Source organism: Piliocolobus tephrosceles, chromosome 6 (genome assembly GCF_002776525.5).
Source record: "Piliocolobus tephrosceles isolate RC106 chromosome 6, ASM277652v3, whole genome shotgun sequence".
In the NCBI taxonomy this organism is placed as follows: domain Eukaryota; kingdom Metazoa; phylum Chordata; class Mammalia; order Primates; family Cercopithecidae; genus Piliocolobus; species Piliocolobus tephrosceles.
In genome coordinates, this window is record NC_045439.1 from 18297015 (window position 1) to 18316239 (window position 19225).

At 43.5% G+C, this 19225-nt stretch overlaps 1 protein-coding gene across 2 annotated transcripts in view; it reads left to right on the forward strand.

Moving 5' to 3' along the window:
- The window catches only part of KCNK10 (potassium two pore domain channel subfamily K member 10), a 151040-nt gene extending 136092 nt beyond the window's left edge, over nt 1-14948 (forward strand). The window contains exons 5-7 of one of the 2 annotated variants that reach the window (XM_023205325.1): nt 6842-7028; nt 11138-11280; nt 13562-14948. In XM_023205325.1, the coding sequence (XP_023061093.1) occupies nt 6842-7028; nt 11138-11280; nt 13562-14182 (951 nt within the window). In that variant the 3' untranslated portion in view covers nt 14183-14948. The remainder of the gene's footprint in view (nt 1-6841; nt 7029-11137; nt 11281-13561) is intronic. The other variant, XM_023205324.1, reaches the window with a different exon arrangement.
- Nucleotides 14949-19225: the final 4277 nt, after the last annotated feature.

The following is a 19225-nucleotide window of genomic DNA, read 5'->3' on the forward strand; positions in this document are numbered from 1 at the left end:
TGCTGAACACCAGAGGATTTCACCTCTTTCCCCCTTCATAGTAGAATAATCACTGAGCTTTCTGCTAAGATAAAAAATCATGGGCCGGGCACGGTGGCTCACTCCTGTAATCCCAGCACTTTGGGAGGCCAAGGCGGCTGGATCACTTGAGGTCAGGAGTTCAAGACCAGCCTGGCCAACATGGTGAAACCCCTATCTCTACTAAAATGCAAAAATTGGCTGGACGTGGTGGTGTGCTTCTGTAATCTCAGCTACTTGGGAGGCTGAGGCAGGAGAATCCCTTGAACCCAGGAGGCAGAGGTTGCAGTGAGCCGAGTTTGCGCCACTGCACTCTAGCCTGGGTGACAAAGTGAGACTCTGCCTCAAAAATAAATAAATAAATAAATAAATTAAATTAAATTAAATAAGACAAAGGAGATGATAAATTAAAGCCTAACATTACTATATTCCCTTTATACTGAAGAATGTGGTTTATATCTGTGGAAAGATGAGTTTTCTAATACAACCTCAGACAGGAGATCACAAGGAGTACCTCCCAGAAGGAAGGGGAGAGGAAGGGGCTGGGTTAACAGGAATCCTGGGTCAGAATAAGAGTTGAGTGGCCATCTGTATTACAGCAGGTGGAGCTCCCTATACAAGGAAAGAAGCATTGGGGTGGAAAATGAGCATTTATCCTATTAGAGGGGTCTTGTGCCTTCACTCCTGTGCACTGCATAGCCAGGGAACTGTGACCTTACACCTTGTTAGCCAATGGAAGAAGAGTGAGTCTACCTTTTAGCTGTCTGTAGCCTTGTTACTGTAGTATTATTGTGTGCTTCTGCTTGTGATGGTGGAGAGGCTGTTTGAGATGGAGGCATTGTTCATGATGCTGCTGAAATCTGAGTGGGATAAAATCAGAATCTGCATAGGTGAGCAGCTGGGAGGGACATCTTTTGGGATTGTCAGGAGTTACTCAGTTGGTGTGGCTCATCAGCAGGTGTCCCATTCTGCTTACCTTTCCATGGGCTTTCTTTCACACTTCAACCGAAGAGATGGACCCTTCTTCAGTTAAGGATTTGTCTGGATGTTTTCTACATGTGGTGTGATCGCTTATGAATTATGCCTGCCTCTGAGACTTATCTTCTGAATGCCTGACTAACAGAGATTTAAAGATCGTCCATTACAGTTGGCATGCTTTTATATTCCACATGCTAGAGCTACAAGAATGTTATTCTTTCCTTTCTTCTCTCCCAGGTGATATATTTGGTCACCCAGGTGTCATTAGGTACTAAGCTTTGCCTTCAGTATCTACCAGGGTGGGGCACCATGGACAGTGCCACAAAGACTTTTTCAGCCAAAGGTTCAGATCTTCCTGCTGGACTTTGTGTGCAAGAGGAAGGAACTTTTTCTTGTCTTTTTTTCTCCTTTCTTCTCTCTTTCTCTTTCTCTTCCCTCCTTCCCTCCTTCTGTTTCTTCCTTCCTTCCCTCCCTCCTTCCCTTGAACTGCCATGTCCCTTGCAACTAGAATGGTGCCTGACATATAAAGGTTTTAAATAATTATGTGCAGAATGAATTAAATGCCAAATCTTGTGTTCCAATAGCATATTATCTTCAAATGTTAACAGTCACCAGTTTTTCAGAATAGAAAACTTTTGAAAATTTTAATTAAAGTCTTCTTGCAGTGGAACAGTTGTTTTTTAAGATGGAGTCTCTCTCTGTCGCCCAGGCTGGAGTGCAGTGGCACAATCTTGGCTCACTGCAACCTCTGCCTCCTGGGTTCAAGCGATTCTCCCTGCCTCAGCCTCCTAAGTAGCTGGGATTACAGGTATCTGCCAATGTGCCCAGCTAATTTTTGTATTTTTTAGTAGAGATGGGGTTTCCCCATGTTGGCCAGGCGGGTCTTGAACTCCTGAACTTAGCCTCCTGAAGAGCTGGGATTACAGACGTGAGCCACCACGCCTGGCCTGAGTTTTTATTATTTGTGAATTTTCTTTTTTTTCCATCCCAGATGCACCTATATTGGTAGTCTAGTGATAAAAACAATTTACCCATATATACCAACATCTTTTTCAAAAACTTTGCATAGTGAAACCAGCAGAGTACTGAACTGGCCAGTCTGTCATAGGTGTCATGCAACATGACTTCAGAGTCAGAAGCTGGAGATAAACTTTCTTTGTGTGTGTAGATATGATCCATTTGTGTATTCAGCTTTTGAGTGGGACTTTTTCAGTAGGCTTCATGAAGGTTTCACTTCACTATTCTCACTAATGTGTGCTTACATCATCTCTGCCATGGAGATTTTAGGCAAAGATGTTTAAAAGCTCTACTCATAGTTTATAGAATTGCTAGTGCCACAAGGCCATTCATTGTGATGTTGAAATTATTAGTTATAAGTCAACCTTCTAAAATAAATCTTGGAAGAAAACATGTTATAAGAAAATGAAGTCAGTCCTCTTAGTAGGCAGTTCCCATTATCTTTCCATTTTGAGAAATTATCCTCAGTTCAGTTGTATTACTATGGTGATGTGTTTGCATTTCAACAAACCAAGCCATAAATCGAGCTCTGCATGTTTAGCTTCTGCCTTACGATTTTTACTGCAGTGTCTTTATTCTTGAGTAAAATCCCCGACATCCTGGCTAGAAATCACAACGAATAAGTAATTTCCCAGCCAGACAAAACAATCTGAATTGTTAATCTCAGAATTCTAAGAAATTACATAAAGATGCAAACAATGGGGATTAAAGAGTGGGTAAAAATTAAATGAAAAAAATAGCCCACAAATGAATGGAAATATACATGCTCTCCAAAATAACATTGTGGAAGTAAACAAAAACAGGTGGAGAGTTATGCTTAATGAGAATTAGACATGTGGCTTAGCCCTCTGAGGCCTGAAACAAGTAAACACTTCCCAGATTGTCAGTCCATACATCCCTCTCTCAAAAGAGAGCTCTTAGAACTGGCTCCCTCTCCTCCTGTTTACGAAGCTTACTTGGTCTTTGGAACAATTGCACATATAATTTTAACAACTAAATGAACAACTCTACAGGAGATGGGTTTTGAGTACTTCAGAAATTCCTATAGTTTGTATCAATCGAATGCGGGAGATAGTTTTGCAAAATACTGTTTGTGTAAAGAGAAGGGAAGAGCACGCGCTCTAGTCTAACCAATCAACAAAGTGTGAAAACATCATTTAGACAGAAGTACACAACCGTCCTATCAGTTCTACCCAAATGTCATATCAGACCATCTCTTCCCTGATAACAGTTTTGTTAGCCTAAGGACACATTAGCTTAGTTAGATCTGGGCTCTCACAGAGCTTTCTGCTAGCGGCTCTGCTTACTAGTAAGTAAGCAATGCAATTTTGCCTAGCAACCCCATCATGGAAACACAGCTCCATGCTGTAAGTGGCAGGGGGAGTGTCAGGGAGGCAGGGAGAGCGAGGTTTGTGCCTCTCAGAATCCCTCTGCAGCTCGTTCCTGACATTGCAAACATTATCTGCAATTCTTGGCAGTTTCTGAAGGATGATGAAAAATGGGATGGGGAGGTGGCTGAGCCTGGGGTTTTGGAAGTAGGGTGGAATTAATTGGAAGACAAATAAAAAAGCTTCCAAGATTGTGAGCTGAGACTGTCTGAGAGCTCAAACCAGAGTTGGCAAGAAGAACCAAAGGAGAATGAGGACATTTTTTTGTCATTGACAATGAGGTATACAATATATCCAGGAAAAGACAACCAGCAGCAAACTCCTGAAGCTAAACAAAGATTATCTTAAGCCACATATGAGGAAACATTCCTCAATGGCAAAGGGAAGCATTAAACCTGGGACTGTCTACGTCTAAGGAGAAATTTGAGCATTTACATTAAAATGACCTGTTAACAAGCATTGAATATTAACCAGGCACTGTGCTAAGTGTTTACACACTTGTTTAATCTTCCAAACAATCCGATAAGGTGGGGTTTCATATCTCCATTTTATAGAGAAAAAAAGCTAATGCACAGAGAGGTCAAGAAACTTGCCTAAGGTCACTCAGCTATTTAGCAATGGGAATGGGATGTGCCTCAGGCAGTCTTTCCCTAGACTCTGTATTCTTAAACACTGTTATGGTTTTTCAGCAGTAGTGAACAGTTACAGGACTAATGGAGATAAAACTGAAGATCACCACACGGTACATGAGATGGTTTGTGATTCCATTGTGAAAGCTGCAGTTTAAAATGCTCAATTAAAGCAACTTTTTTTTTTTTTTAAATACCTAGAGGGCAGCAAAAACATGGGTATCCAGAATAACAGATATTGCTAAAACCTTACACCCACAGCACTTCTTTTTATAGCGAGGTATGGGTATACACATATTTTCATACACCTACACACACATACACATGCAAGACACTCATTTCTTAAGTCCCTAAAATACCCTGATAATTAAATGCTCCAAACATTCTCTGAGCATCACCCTTGGATGTCTGGGAGAAGCAGCCCAGGAACACACTTGTTGGCCTGCGCAATGAGTAGTGGTGAAGTGTTTATCTTGCTGATAAAGTCTCCAGTAGATGATGCAATTAAGATGCCACGATCTAGCCTTTGTTATACACCTCCTTGTCTGCCATCAAACAAATCCACCCCGTCCTTCCCCATCTTCCCTCCTGCCATCTCCCGAAGTCCAGGAACGTCTCCAGCCTCCTACATACTTGCAGTCCTCTTTTGCCAACCTCAACCTCATTTAGATTGAAATTACATTCACATCTTAATTTATGACTTAACAAGCATCTCACAAACATTTAATTCATTTTAATTTCATTATATGTTTGAGGAGGAATATTTGAGGAGGAATAGTGCTCCCATTGCCAGCAATTAGATTGACTTAATGACCTATGGCGAAATCTCCTTTTGGCCTTTGAACTTTTCATACATTTCTGCAAACAAAACTAGGTTAGTTAAAGTACGTTCCTGGATTCTCAGAGGGGCTTACCTACCTTCACAAACCCCCCCTATAATATCCAACATAGAAATTTATAAAATGGACAAAACTTTCCCTGCAGTTTTCAGGTAATGTATCTTGTTATGACACTTTCATGTGTGAAAAAGTCAATATTTTCATATACAGTTTCAACAATATCAATAAATTGTAATTTTTTTTTCAGATGGCTCCTCTGAGATTAGGAGGGTTTCTATATCTGAGCATAGATCAAATTATTTTTCCCTGTTCCCATTTTATATACCAGATACCTTCTTAGGAGTTGGAAAAGTACCTCCTTTTTACAAGGGAGGGTGGCATTTCTTTAGCTTTTCCCGGACAGATCACCCAGTGACCAGATTTTATTCTCAGTCTTCCTTCGCAGAAGGAACAGAGGACTGCCCATTTTCAGCAGGAGTAATCTGATTTCTTTTGTTAGATGCAGACAACTTTGTTTGACAACTTTCTTTGGGCTCGTGAATTGATGAATTACTTGAAAAGCTGTTTCCATTGTTAAGCACTGGACTGAGAATTAATTACCTCAGAATTCTAATCTCAGCTAATTAGTAGCATCATTTTATGCAAGTCCCTTAACCCCTCTTGGCTTCTGTTTTGAATGTGTAAAATGAAGTATATAAAGCAAAAGTCTCTCTGTGCTTGGTGCAATGAAGAGGATGCAAGTCTCATGGTACGGATTTCCTATATTGATTGCCCTAAATATGGTGTACATTTGCAGAAAATTCATCTAGGCAATGTAGAAAGGCCATACATTCTGGTGCTAAACACATCGTTCATATATTTATGCTAGCATATGATACCAGGGCCTCCTGGTGACAGTCTCCAGCACCAATTCTGAGAGTTGCGAGGATTTTTCAGCTTAGAGTCAATTCAAGTGTTGCCTTCAGCACATCCAAAGAGAGTATCACCGATGCTACCAGTCCCACTCCTGGACTCCATTGGTATGATTCCTTTGCCCCAGTATCAGTCTAATTCCCATTCTAGATGCCTTTTTTTTTTTTTTAATGACCCAACAACTGACTCCTTCAAGAGCTGGCATGAGATTTGTTTGCAGAGATGTATAAAAATTTCAAAGCCCCAAAGGAGATTTCACCACAGATCATTAAGTCAATCTAATTGTCATCCTACTACCCATTTAGATGGGGACCCTGTTATGCTAACTCCTGTCCTGTCTCTTGTGAGTGATACAGTCAGCACACATGATGATCACAGCACCAGCTCAAACAGGTGTGTTTTAAAACAAAAGTGTGTTATAAATGTACAGCTTCAGCAGGGAAAAGGTGGGGGTGAAGAAACACACAAATACTTGGCTAGAGTCAGTCACAGGTGAAGACAGGGATGACTGTGTTTTCCGTTTCATCCAAACATTTTGGCCTGACTCGGATAATTTTTTTTTCCAGCATATTCTGTTTGACACAAGGGAAACGGTGCAAATCCATCACCACCATTGTGGAAACAGCTCCAAACTCATTCTCATGAATGGAGGATCAGTAATACTACATGACAAATGGCAGCAAGCCCTTTTTGGGAAATCATTATATTTGTACCATTATATTTATATTGTGAGAAGTTAGAATCAGTATTTGGGCTGCAGTCATGGAACCATGCAAGAAACATTCAAAGCATCGGCTAAGCAGGATCTTTTGTTTGTTTGTTTGACCTGTTGTCCAGGAACAGGCTTCAGGGAGCCTGAGAACCTCCTAGACCACTTGAAAACTTCTATTTGTGCACTTTTCTAGGAAGGAGTTCACAGCGTTCATAAAACTTCCTCTAAGCAGCCAATGACCAGAGAAAAGTTAAAAGTCACTGACACAATACCTTTTTCTGTGCATCTGTATCCTGAATCCAGGGTGACGCTGCTGACTTGCCTATCTTTCTCCTTTGCTCTTCCTAGAAAAAGCAAGTGAGTCAGACCAAGATCCGGGTCATCTCAACCATCCTGTTCATCTTGGCCGGCTGCATTGTGTTTGTGACCATCCCTGCTGTCATCTTTAAGTATATCGAGGGCTGGACGGCCTTGGAGTCCATTTACTTTGTGGTGGTCACTCTGACCACGGTGGGCTTTGGTGATTTTGTGGCAGGTAAGCACCCTTGGCATCCCAGGCACTGGGGCTCTGGTGGGGAAAATAATCTGTTGGCTGTGCTTTTCACAATCGATAAAAGATGTTGCAGGAGAAGCAAGTGGAGATGACTCAGTGTCACTACTGCTATGAAGAGGCTCATTTCAAATCCCTAGTCCTATGTAATATAAACACCATAGGTTTTTTCTGCCATGAAAAGAAAGCCAACCCTTTCCTTCTCAGGATGCTTATTTCCCTTATCGTCACACGAATTATGCAAGACTAAAGTGAATTTTTCATTGAATCTTGGACTTCTGAATTTTCTAATCGAATGATAAAAGGCTGTGCTAGGAGGTGGCACATAGGAAACTCAGACGAGATGAGCATAGAATTTGGTCTGCAGTGACCTGCGGGTTCAGCTTCCTGACTCCCAGGTAAGAGCTATTGTCTCTGCAAACGTTGTCCTGGGCATGACCAGATACAAAGCTAAGGTGTATCTACAGGGAGCTGAGATACACCTGCCCAGAGGGAATATAAGCTCATGGATTCTGCAGGAGTGTGTATACAAGCAAGAGCCTTCCTTGTAAAAATAAATGTGGATGAGCTATGTTTAAGGAAGTGAAAAAAAATCACCATCAATTTCATCTAGGGCCAGGGAACTTGCAAATGAAATGAGATTTCGTTTCTTATGAGCACCAGTTTCCTAAAGTGGTAGAAAGGTACAGATAGAAGGAAGAGGCCATCCTCTTTTTCTAATGGGATGGTTCTAGGTGTTCAGACAAGTGATCGGTTTCTACTACAAGAAGTGAACGCTTTGATCAAGCAACTCTATCATCTATCACAAGTTTGAAATATCTAGGTAGTGTGTGTGTGTGTGTGTGTGTGTGTGTGTGTGTGTTTCCTTTACCAGTTCCTGGTGAAGTGGCAGCCTGACCTGAGCCCTAAGCAGACTGTTTTGTTTTTTTGTTTTTTGTTTTTTTTTTGAGACAGGGTCTCTCTCTGTTGCCCATGCTGGAGTGCAATGGTGTGATCACGGCTCACCGCAGCCTCGTACCTCTGGGGCTCAAGCAATCTTCCTACCTCAGCCTCCTGAGTAGCTGGGACTACAGGCATATGCCACCACGCCTGACTATTTTTCATTTTTATTTTTTGTATTTTCTGTAGAGATGGGATTTAGTCTTGTTGCCCAGGCTGGTCTCCATCTCTTGGGCTCATGCGATCGGCCTGCCAAAGTGCTGGATTACAGGTGTGAGCCACTGCACCTGGCCAGACCATTCTTGTTTGGTGTGTGATCCCAGCAGTGTCTTGATTTCTCCATGGAAATACTGTGCACATCAGGAGGAGTGGGTTCTGGTCTCTGGGAGTCTGGCAAACAGGAAATTCTGGAAGAGATTGCTGAAGGCTCATCAATAGGGGTGCGGGTGCCTCCCTGTTAATTTTACAATACAAATAACTGGCAGAGTGGTTTTGTAGCTCTTCCAATTGGGCAGACAAAGACTGGATTCCACTTTGTAGAAATAGTAGATTTCCCCCCCCCCCTTCCTTTTTATCGCTTAAGGACTAAGAATTGCAAAGTGACTAAATTTAGTTTTTTTGACTTTTGACAATTTGACTAAAAATCATTTACAGAAAGCCTGGAGTCTAGAACTCTACCCATTTTTCCTTATGCGCAGTGCTCAACCATGGATATCTAGTTAGTGGCCTCAAGCTCCGAAGACAGACCGCACAGAGAAACTGAGAAAAGTAAGAGGAACAGTTATAGATGTATTCCAGTTAATCCCTTAGCATCATCCGTAGCTGATCTATGGGAAAACTCAGTAGTGGTTCCAATCTAAGGCAAACACAAGTAGTGGCAGCTGGAATTTTGAACTATTTCACAAATGCCTTTAAGTACCCAAAGCATAATCTGCAGTGTGTAGTGCTTTAGAGCTCTCTGGGATAGCACTGGGCTGTCCCGAGGACTATCTATTATAAGATACTTGTGACAGACACAGATCTCTAACCAATGGCTCAGTTTGGTCTGTTAGTCTGAGGCACAAACAGCAGAGGCCTGGGAGTGAGATTTTTAAAATGATGCTTTTATTATTTATTATTTATTATTAATATCTACCATAGACTGAGCACTTCGTACAAACTAGCACTTTACCTTATCTTTACTTACCTAGTAAGGGCACAACCTACACAGTCCTAGGCATGCACAGTTTTATTGCCCTTGTCAGTGATTACAGAGCCATATTTCCTTTGTCCTGAGGTTTCTGCAGACCATGGTCTCTTAAAAGTCACAGTGGTGACGGCAATTAGGCCAGACCCCTTCCAAGCTCCAGTTTTCTGAGCTTACACACACCAATCTGGAGAATGCATGCCTGAAAAGACTGGAAGTTTGTCTCTATCTTTTGGTAACAGTCTAAGAGTGATAGGGAAGGTTGCCCAATCACTGGAAAAAGACACATTAACAAGAGTTGATGGTTGCTGTGATTTGACATAGTATGAACTCTACTAGAAATGTAATCGGAACATTGATCCTGCAGGATTGATTGCTGATTTATTTTGCAGCTAACTCACTTTAGGACAGCCTTACAGTATTTTGCAGCTCTGTCTGGGAGCACACACAGAACTCCGAATCCAGATAAGCAGCTCATAAAGGGATACTTAGAAGGGTGTTGACTGCCTGGTTCTTTGTTCCTTGTTCACTAGCGCACCCTAGTGACCATCTTTGCTGGGTGATAGTGACTTGCAAAGGTAAATATTTACTCCCAGATAGCCCACAGGAGAAAGCTGCAGATTTCTCTGGCATAGCACAGAAACCACAGAAATGAAATGAACCTCAAAAACCACTTACTGGTGCAGGAACTCAAATCGTATCCTAAAGCTCTAAAGATGCGGGAGAGAGTTGTCTGAAAGGAAAAACCAAAAGCAGCTGGACCAAACTGAAGGGGGCTTGGCACAGAGAAGTTGGAATTCTAACGTTAAGAAGTGGCAGTAGCTGTCAAGACCTCGTGGTCTGCTGGGCTGTGTTGCTGATTGGGTTTGGGCTTGTCGAGAGGAGCCACAGGTCACATTTCTTGCCCAGCTGCCTTTGCTGTAAGAGTCAGTGGTGCTAGATGTGGTTACAACCCTGGTCCAGTGGGAAAGCCTCTAATCACTCATCACCTAATACTATAGTTACCAATCCATTGCTAGTATCTGTCGTCTTAGAAACGGCCACTGCCTGCTTCCTTAGGCAACAGTGTTTCCCAGAGAGAGATGGGGGATGATGTCCATTATTTCCAGGAGCTTCCTCACTTCTTCTTTAGGAGGGTGGGTTGGGCTTGCAACCTGTTTTGCATGGCTGCCTCCAGCAGTGCCTGTAGGAAGGTTAGAATAAATAGGCTAATTATTCAGAATAAATGACTGGTCCTTTCAATGGAACAGCCAGTCAATGCAATCAGGCAACTGGCCAATTTGGTTTGATGGATTTTTTTACTGTAATCCTTATTTATAAAATAAAAGGATTGGCCTCAAAGGTCCCTTTTAGTTCTAGCTCGTGGTGACTCTAATTACTCAGCCTAATTGACCCTTTGGATTAGCACTATGTAAACACCATTCCTCAGTTAGCATTAAATCACTATTGCTTGCATCAAAGTCCCAGTAATGCCATTAAAGCTAGTTTTACTTTCACACATCCACTTGTCTCTTAGTAAATGTATGAGTGCTTAAGATGGAAATGGTTCCAAGAATTCCAAACCATAGGGGGTGATATGATATTTGATTTTTATTAAAATAAATTTAGAGAAGTTTAAGAAAAAACAATGACAGCCAGGCCTGATGTGTTGTGCTGTAGTTCAGAGTCATTCATCCTCAACGCTCAGGTTGAACATAAGTAGGTCAGGTTGGCCGCTGGCGTGTTTTATTTCTGATATTAAGGTTAGTGGTCAAGAATTGAGGAAAATAAAGCCTCAGGTTAGGCTCCTGTGGGTAAGGGACGGGTCTCCCCCTTGCCCTCTAACCCCGGTCCACCTTGTACACAGCAGACCTAACAGCTGAGTGCTAGACAATGATGGATGACGTCTTCACTACATAGACTGGAATATGTGTTCTCTGCAAAGACCATATACTAGATCACGGTTAAAGTAACATTTGGTTGTTTTCAGGGGGAAACGCTGGCATCAATTATCGCGAGTGGTATAAGCCCCTAGTGTGGTTTTGGATCCTTGTTGGCCTTGCCTACTTTGCAGCTGTCCTCAGTATGATCGGAGATTGGCTACGGGTTCTGTCCAAAAAGACAAAAGAAGAGGTAGGACCCCTTCCTAACTCTATGAATGTTTCTGAGAACCGATGAGCTTGTGTCCAGAATTGCCTGTCTCTGTCCTGTGGGCTGGAGTGTTTCTGGCTCAGCTGGGGGCTGGGGGACTCATAGGCTTCCTCATGTTGAATCATTCTTTCAAAACCAAGGAGAATAGAATACAGTTATTTCTGGATTCTTTTTTTGGCAGGTGAGAAAATATGGTGATTCGTTTACCAGTTCATAAATCCTGGAAAAACTAGTAAACAACAGTAAACAACTAGTAAACAACTATTTATTTTCACTTTCATTTTTTAAAAATGAAAATTTTTACCTCAGGAGAGGTAGACTACGGCTGAGGGGGTGTGCAGCCTGTCTTTCCCGTCTCAGGGTCTGTGTGGAAAGGCAGTTGAATGCCAAGAATCTTTCCTGATTCAGTAAGAAACTGAAATCATCGAACAGTGGCCCCCCCATGGGGAAGTGAATCCAACGGGTCTTTTTCACTTATATCCCCTCTTGGTTGTTGCATCCACAGAGACAAATACATCCCTGTGGACAGGGCTGTGCATGTAACTTTAAATGAAGGGAACATAAGAAGGAAAGATAGATTTTGTGATCAAAAAATAAATATTCGGCCGGGTGTTTTCTGGTGGTGGTGTTGGTGGTGATAATTCCTTCACACAAAAAGCTCCATCAGAATCACCAGCACTCACAAAAATAAACATTTAATGAGGCCAGGCACCTTATTAAATGTTTAATGAGGCCAGGCACCCACGCCTGTAATCCCAGCACTTTGGGAGGCCGAGGTGGGTGGATCACAAAGTCAGGAGATTGAGACCCTCCTAGCTAACACGGTGAAACCCCATCTCTACTAAAAATATAAAAAATTAGCTGGGCGTGGTGATGGGCGCCTGAAGTCGCAGCCCCCGCGTGGGAGGCTGAGGCAGGAGAATGGCGTGAACCCGGGAGGCAGAGCTTGCAGTGAGCAAAGATGTGCCACTGCACTCCAGCCTGGGCAGCAGAGAGAGACTCTGTCTAAAAATATATATATATATATATATATGTGTGTGTGTGTGTGTATCTATATCCATGTAGCTCTCAAAAATTATATATATATATATATATATAAAATATATGTAATGTAGCTCTCTTAGGAAGAGAGGAAAAGAAAGGAGGACGGCCAAGGAAGGAGAAAAAAAGAGCTGAAGAAAGGAAGGGAGATAAGAAAAACCAAAGAAATAAAGAAAGGGCCAGCCTCTGTTTGTTTCATTCTGTATAAAAGGCCCCAGGAGAAAGTTGCTGAATGGAGAGATTTCCCATATCATTTTCCTGGGTCCATATGCTAATTTTCCCGGCTTACATAAGTAAGCCAGGAAAGTAAGCAATGCAATTTCCTGACTGATTCCCCAGAGAAGGGAACAACATGAATATTGACTTTCCTGAATGCACAAATTTGAGTTCCTCATTTGCAGAGGGAAGCATGGGACTTATACTGTCTGCCCTGTTCATTAAGAGCCAAGAAATTTGGTGCTGATTCTCAGGCAAAACTCCACTCTAAGGAGGCCTGTTCTGTGGGCTTTGGCAGAACAGGCCCTCCTCCTGCACCCTGACTGGGGGAAGTGGGTTACCAGGTGCCCTGGAGTATCTTCTTAAACCAGGGAAAGCCCCACAGCACATGGCCATGGCATGGCCCAGATAGGGTGGCCAACCATCCCAGTTTTCTCAGGACTGAGGGAGTTCCTAGGACACAGGACTCTGTTTTAAAACTGGGACAGCCCCAGGCAAACTGGAACAGGTTGGTCACCCTACCTGGATAGCATACCAGAAAGGCAGGGAGGGCAGAAGACCTGCACAACATCCACTGTGCCCAGGACTGAGATGTATTTCCTCATCTCAGATGAGCTAGCTATGGTCACTCAAGTGTATGTTGGGGGAATGAGGCCATGCAACTGATAAAAGAGAGCGGAAGCCAGGCCTGTCCAACTCCACATTTTAACCTCTCCTGCAGAATGCCGTCCCCCTCTCTTTTAAGTCACCATCTCCAAATCTCAGGCTTCTTGGGATTCCCCACCACGTGTGTCTCCCTGAGCCACCTTATTCACTTAGCCAATTAGGGATGGGTGTCCGGGTGGCAGAAATACTAGGTCTGAAGGTAGCATTTGCACCTCTCCCTGGGCACGTGCTCCGCCACCTCCTGGCCTCCCCGTGGGGACACCCGAGGGCTGTGGGAGCTGGGAGGCCCAAGGCAAATGGCATTTGTCAGCATATTGTTGCTCTTCTGTCTCTTGGCCAGGTGGGTGAAATCAAGGCCCATGCGGCGGAGTGGAAGGCTAACGTCACGGCTGAGTTCCGGGAGACACGGCGAAGGCTCAGCGTGGAGATCCATGATAAGCTGCAGCGGGCAGCCACCATCCGCAGCATGGAGCGCCGGCGGCTGGGCCTGGACCAGCGGGCCCACTCGCTGGACATGCTGTCCCCCGAGAAGCGCTCTGTCTTTGCCGCCCTGGACACTGGCCGCTTCAAGGCCTCATCCCAGGAGAGCATCAACAACCGGCCCAACAACCTACGTCTGAAGGGACCGGAGCAGTTGAACAAGCATGGGCAAGGCGCGTCTGAGGACAACATCATCAACAAGTTCGGGTCCACCTCCAGACTCACCAAGAGGAAGAACAAGGACCTCAAAAAGACCTTGCCCGAGGACGTTCAGAAAATCTACAAGACCTTCCGGAATTACTCCCTGGATGAGGAGAAGAAAGAGGAGGAGACAGAAAAGATGTGTAACTCGGACAACTCTAGCACAGCCATGCTGACAGACTGTATCCAGCAGCACGCTGAGATGGAGAACGGGATGATACCCACGGACACCAAAGACCGGGAGCTGGAGAACAACTCATTACTTGAAGACAGAAACTAAATGTGAAGGACATTGGTCTTGGACTGAGCATTGTGTGTGTGTGTGTGTGTGTGTGTGTGTGTTTTTAATATTCACACTGAAACACGTGCCTTAAACAGACTTATTAGTCCAAAATTACATAGCATTGAAGAATATATTTCACTGTGCCATAAACAACTGAAAGCTTGCTCTGCCAAAACGAATCAGAAAACAAGAAGTTCATTTCAGATAGCAACCACAGGACACAGCAAGAGTGTCCGTGCACATAGCCAGTTCTGGCCATACATGTTAAGGGCATTGCAGTGGCAGTGCTGTACCCCTGGGCAGTGCCACCTGGGCACACACGTAGACAAGGGCAGCTATACTTTAGACCAGCCTCCTGAAAGAAACAATTGTGTCTTTTTAGTGGAGTCGTTAGTAATATGTGCATATGCAGAAGGGGACCTGATTGGGGGTGAACTGGTTATGTGTAACAAGGGTTGGAGTTGACATTTTGGCATGTACTCTGAGCTTGAATTTTGATACAAACCATTCAGTGCATCATACCTAGTCTTTCTATGCTCCAAATGAATGTCTGTGGGGACTTGAGAGCACCTGGAATTTGTTGGAAGCAGATCAGAGCACACGTATTAAAAGGTGCAATTGCTTTTCTCATGACAAAAGAAAAAAAGATAACCACAAACACATCACACTGTGGATACCACCTTAACCAATGACAGAAGCCTGCTGAGTCTGGTCTTTCTCACAGGGGTAGGTAGTCCGCATGAACTGGCGAGCAGTGGTGAAATGCAACATCAACTGCTGTGTGGTTAAAAGCCAATCATGCATTTTCCTCAGTGGGTGCAATGGTGACAATAAACTGATTTGGAAATGTCCATGTACTTTGCTTATAACTTGTTTTGATAAGAAAGGGAGAAATACCAAAACAATTGCCTTGCATGATGCCAGTGGCTTGCTGTTCTGTCTAGCTGATCCTACATTTTTATAAAAGTAGACATCCTGCATTTCTGAGACACACTGAGGAGGACCATGGCATCTTTCCATCTCAGGGCTTTTTGTCCCTTGGGTGTCTTAGGGTAGACATAGTGATAAGATCCAATCTCGCTATCTCCAAACAAAGAGAAAATGTACCCCTTGTACAGTAAGCTTGAAATGTTTTTATTGCTTGCAGCATAAGTGCCATTAATTCCATTTAACAACGATACTTAGAAATATTTAAAATACTTCATTTTACATTTATGTTTGGGCATTCCTTTATTCTGAAAATGTCACTTCTTCTCCTTGCTTGTTTCTATATCTCACATTGGTAGTTCACTAAAACTGGAACACCTCTAGACTGATTGTTTGCAGGCAAACGATAAGCTAACGCATCATAATTATGATTGGTCCGTGAGGCTAGAACGTCCCGTAGAGGAAAGTCGGGGACTGGCTGGTCATCGGTTGCATGATGATTTTAAATGGGTTTGTGTAAGAAAGGGGAAAACACATACTGCCGTGTATGCCTCAGTCTTTATCATAATTGGCTGGTTCACAGCTAGCTCTTTGGGCCACACACGAAAGCATTTGGACCTGGCAACACCAGGCAGTTGCTGGTTATGGGTGTTCTAGGCTCACTGCCATTGTCTAGTGCTTTCTGACCTCCAGGGAAAGTTGTACCCACAACATCCTCGACTGCTGGTACCATGGAAGACCTGTCCCTGCCCATTTCTCAAAAATGTACAGCTCTCCCCTGCCTGGAGCACAGGCAGTCTCCTCTCTCTGTCCCCAGACCTTTAGGCTCTGTTGAAGTTCTGGCATTGCTTTTGAGAAGGAGTCAGATAAGAATCAACTTTGATGAGACCCTTCCTGTCCAAGGCCTCCATTGGACTGGAGATGACACTCACCGGTGACATCCTGTGTCGACACAGTAATAAATAGTCACTTGGGAGGCGATGTTTATGCAGGTGTGGATGTTGAGTTTTACTATGGGAACCATTCCAGCCTGATAAAATATGTTTTAAGGAATAACTGGAACTTCCTGTTATTCTAACAAGTCGAAGTTTCCTAATTAAACTTTCCATGGATCTCACCTATTTGGGTTTCCACTCTGTATTATCTGGTACCTTCTTTGTAGTAGTGTGTTAAAATTCCAAGCCCTACAGCCAAATCTGACAAAGGCTTCCCTCTCATTTATTCAGTGCTTTCTGTGGGACAGGCACTTTATGAACGTCAGCTCAATGAAACCTCACTACACTATGTGGGAAGTATTTGCAAACCCATTATATACACAAGGACACAGAGGCTCAGGGAAGCTATGTAATTTACCCAATGGCACACAGCAAGAAAGTGGTAGAGCTGGTATTCAAAGTCTGACCAAAGTCTGCTTTCAACTTCACTATAGTGTCTGTGTCATGCATCCTTGTGAATGTGTGTGTTTGTGTGTATGTGTGTCTTTCTAGCTTCATGGACACAGCTTACAGATGTGGGGAGCAGATATGGAGGAATCTCCACCACCAAGAGGGCACAAGGTCTCTGTGTAAACATGGCTCAAAGGGTTGCCCCTGCAGACACCTACTGTACATTTATTTGGTTTTGTTTTTGGAAATTCTGTATGTGGCACCCTTTTAAAAAATGCCCTTTGAAAGCACTCTTTTGCACTTTACTTGCTAACTTTGTAGGAACTCTGCATGCAGCAGGAATAAAATAGTTCAAAGCACTAAGCTGCATACTCTACCAAATGGAACAGGTGCATGTGTTGGTGTGTGCATAGATGCTTCCCCAAACGAGTCAAATCAGTCACACAGAGGGATCAAACATAACCTTGGGCTGGGAGTGGGGACATTTTCTACATAACCCATTTCCTGGGTACATTTGGCCACGAATCTGATGAACAAAATCAAATAAGACCCTCTATGGTGACCGATCGATTAAATATGTGTGCAAAGTGTTTAGAAACCTATAAAATACTCTCGCAAAGAAGCTGAGAGAGAAAAAGAGGTTGGATTCCTCTTCATATAAACTAAGATTTTGGAGGAGGTCGGTTGGTGTGAAGTTACTTGAATGTTACCTTTTGTAGATGGGGCCAAATGGCATGTAGAATACACGTGATAAGTCAAAGCTGCTACACATTCTATACATGCATCAGCACAGCCCTCTGTTTCCAATCTGCACTCCCACTCCACCATAAACCTAGGAGAAATGTTTCAATTTCACACACGGAAAGAACACACGTCCACCATCTTCGGTGGGGGGTGTCTTTTGCTTCACTGGCTTCACTGGCAATCGCGCACTGAATTTTTCTTGCATGACAAATCTGGAGGTTTACTGGTGAGGGAGCCAATGGGCATTTTTTCCTGGAAAGAGTACAGCTCCATACCCAGTCCTAACCCAATAGTGATTCCAGGAATTTATCACTTTGGGGCAGGGCTGTATAGAGAGAGAGTGTGTGTGTGTGTGTGTACGCGCACGCGTATGTGGGGATTGGGGTGGTGTTGGGCCATCTCTGGCCTGTTACTAAGGGAACTGGGACTATTTGTGTTCCACTAGTCATAGCCTGTGATTGTGGGCACATCAGTTCCCTGCCTAGATCTCTATTACCTTGTCTACACATCAAGGGAGTTGAGCACAGATACTTGTCAAGGCCCATTGTAGTTATGCAGTTCTCTAATGAAACACTCCCTAGTCCATGAGTTCACTAAATTTATTAAGTTATAAGCTGGATTTGTGAATAATGACTAATTAATTGTCTTGCCCATTTTAGGTTAAGGTGAGAGCTTAGTCTCCTGACCTTTGGGATTTGTCTTTTGGGGGATTGATGGAGACCAGATGTACGTGGGAGACTGGTGTCCAAATTCGGATCATGCCCTGTGTAGGCTCTCTCTATCCTCCCTTATAGCTCTTTAGTGTACTGTTACCGGGAGGGCTCATGCTGTGAGGGCATTTTTTGCATGGTGTTAAGACTAGTTAAAGAATTTTAAGCTGTTGCTATTTGCAGTCAATTGTAGTACTTCATGTATCATGAATTCAAGTACTATGATCAGACAGACATCTCTCTCTCTCTCTCTCTCACACACACACACACACACACACACCCCTGAGGAAATGGCTGCTTTGGGTTCTATAAGGACCATTCCATGTTTGAAGTCTTAGTTGAGCTAAAAATTAAGAACCCGCCCCCTTGCCTCCCTCTGAGATGATATCATTTCCTGGCTTCGTCAGTGCTGCCTGTCTATTTGCATGCTGGGTTCTGAGGACTAGTGAGAAGGTGACCAGAGTTTGGGTGGGGCTGGTTTTTACCGGCTGGATTTGGTGAGAATGTGAGGCATCCAGTGTGTACCAAGGTTTCTGAACCATGAGAAAGGCGTAGGAAAACAAACATTCAGAGCCCCTGTAAAACGAGAAAGGAAAAACCAGCCAGTGTTGCATTCCATATCTCTGCTTGTTGCATTTTGCTAATATGGGGTTATTCTTTCTCACTGTTATGATGTAATTGTGTGCAAAGACAGTGGCTGGTGAGCAGTAAGAGCTGGCTAGTAATGGCCTTGTAAAAGAAAAAGGGTAATTCTCTGAAACAAAGATCACTGTAGTGTAGCACTGTGGATGCTGTTAATTCTGCATAGGGAATCTTTGGAACAGCATGCTAATTACATGGCTATAAGCAAAGCCCTGACTTCTGTTCCTGCACCATACCTTCACCGGACTTCACCAACCCACCCATACTCTATGTAAACCTCAGTTCTCTCATGCCTGTCATAAGTCACTCGACATCAGTGCAGTGACATTGAGGAGAAATGAGAGGTGTCTCTGATTTTACTGAAAGTGGTGATCATTTTCACAGGTGCCTGAGATTTGGTATCTACTTTGTGTTCTTGATTCTTAGGTGAAAAATCTGAAATAGTTCCCTGTGCATTAAAAGAAATTATTTTGAGAGGACTCCTGCTCCACTGATTCAGCAGACCTATGCTGCAGAAGGTAACTGCGGAACCTCTCCTTTGCTGTCGGGGCTCTGAGCTTGAAGGGAGAAGGTGCGGTGGTGCCTAGAAGCGATATGCAAACCACCTCACATGCCAGCCTCTGGCCTCCTTC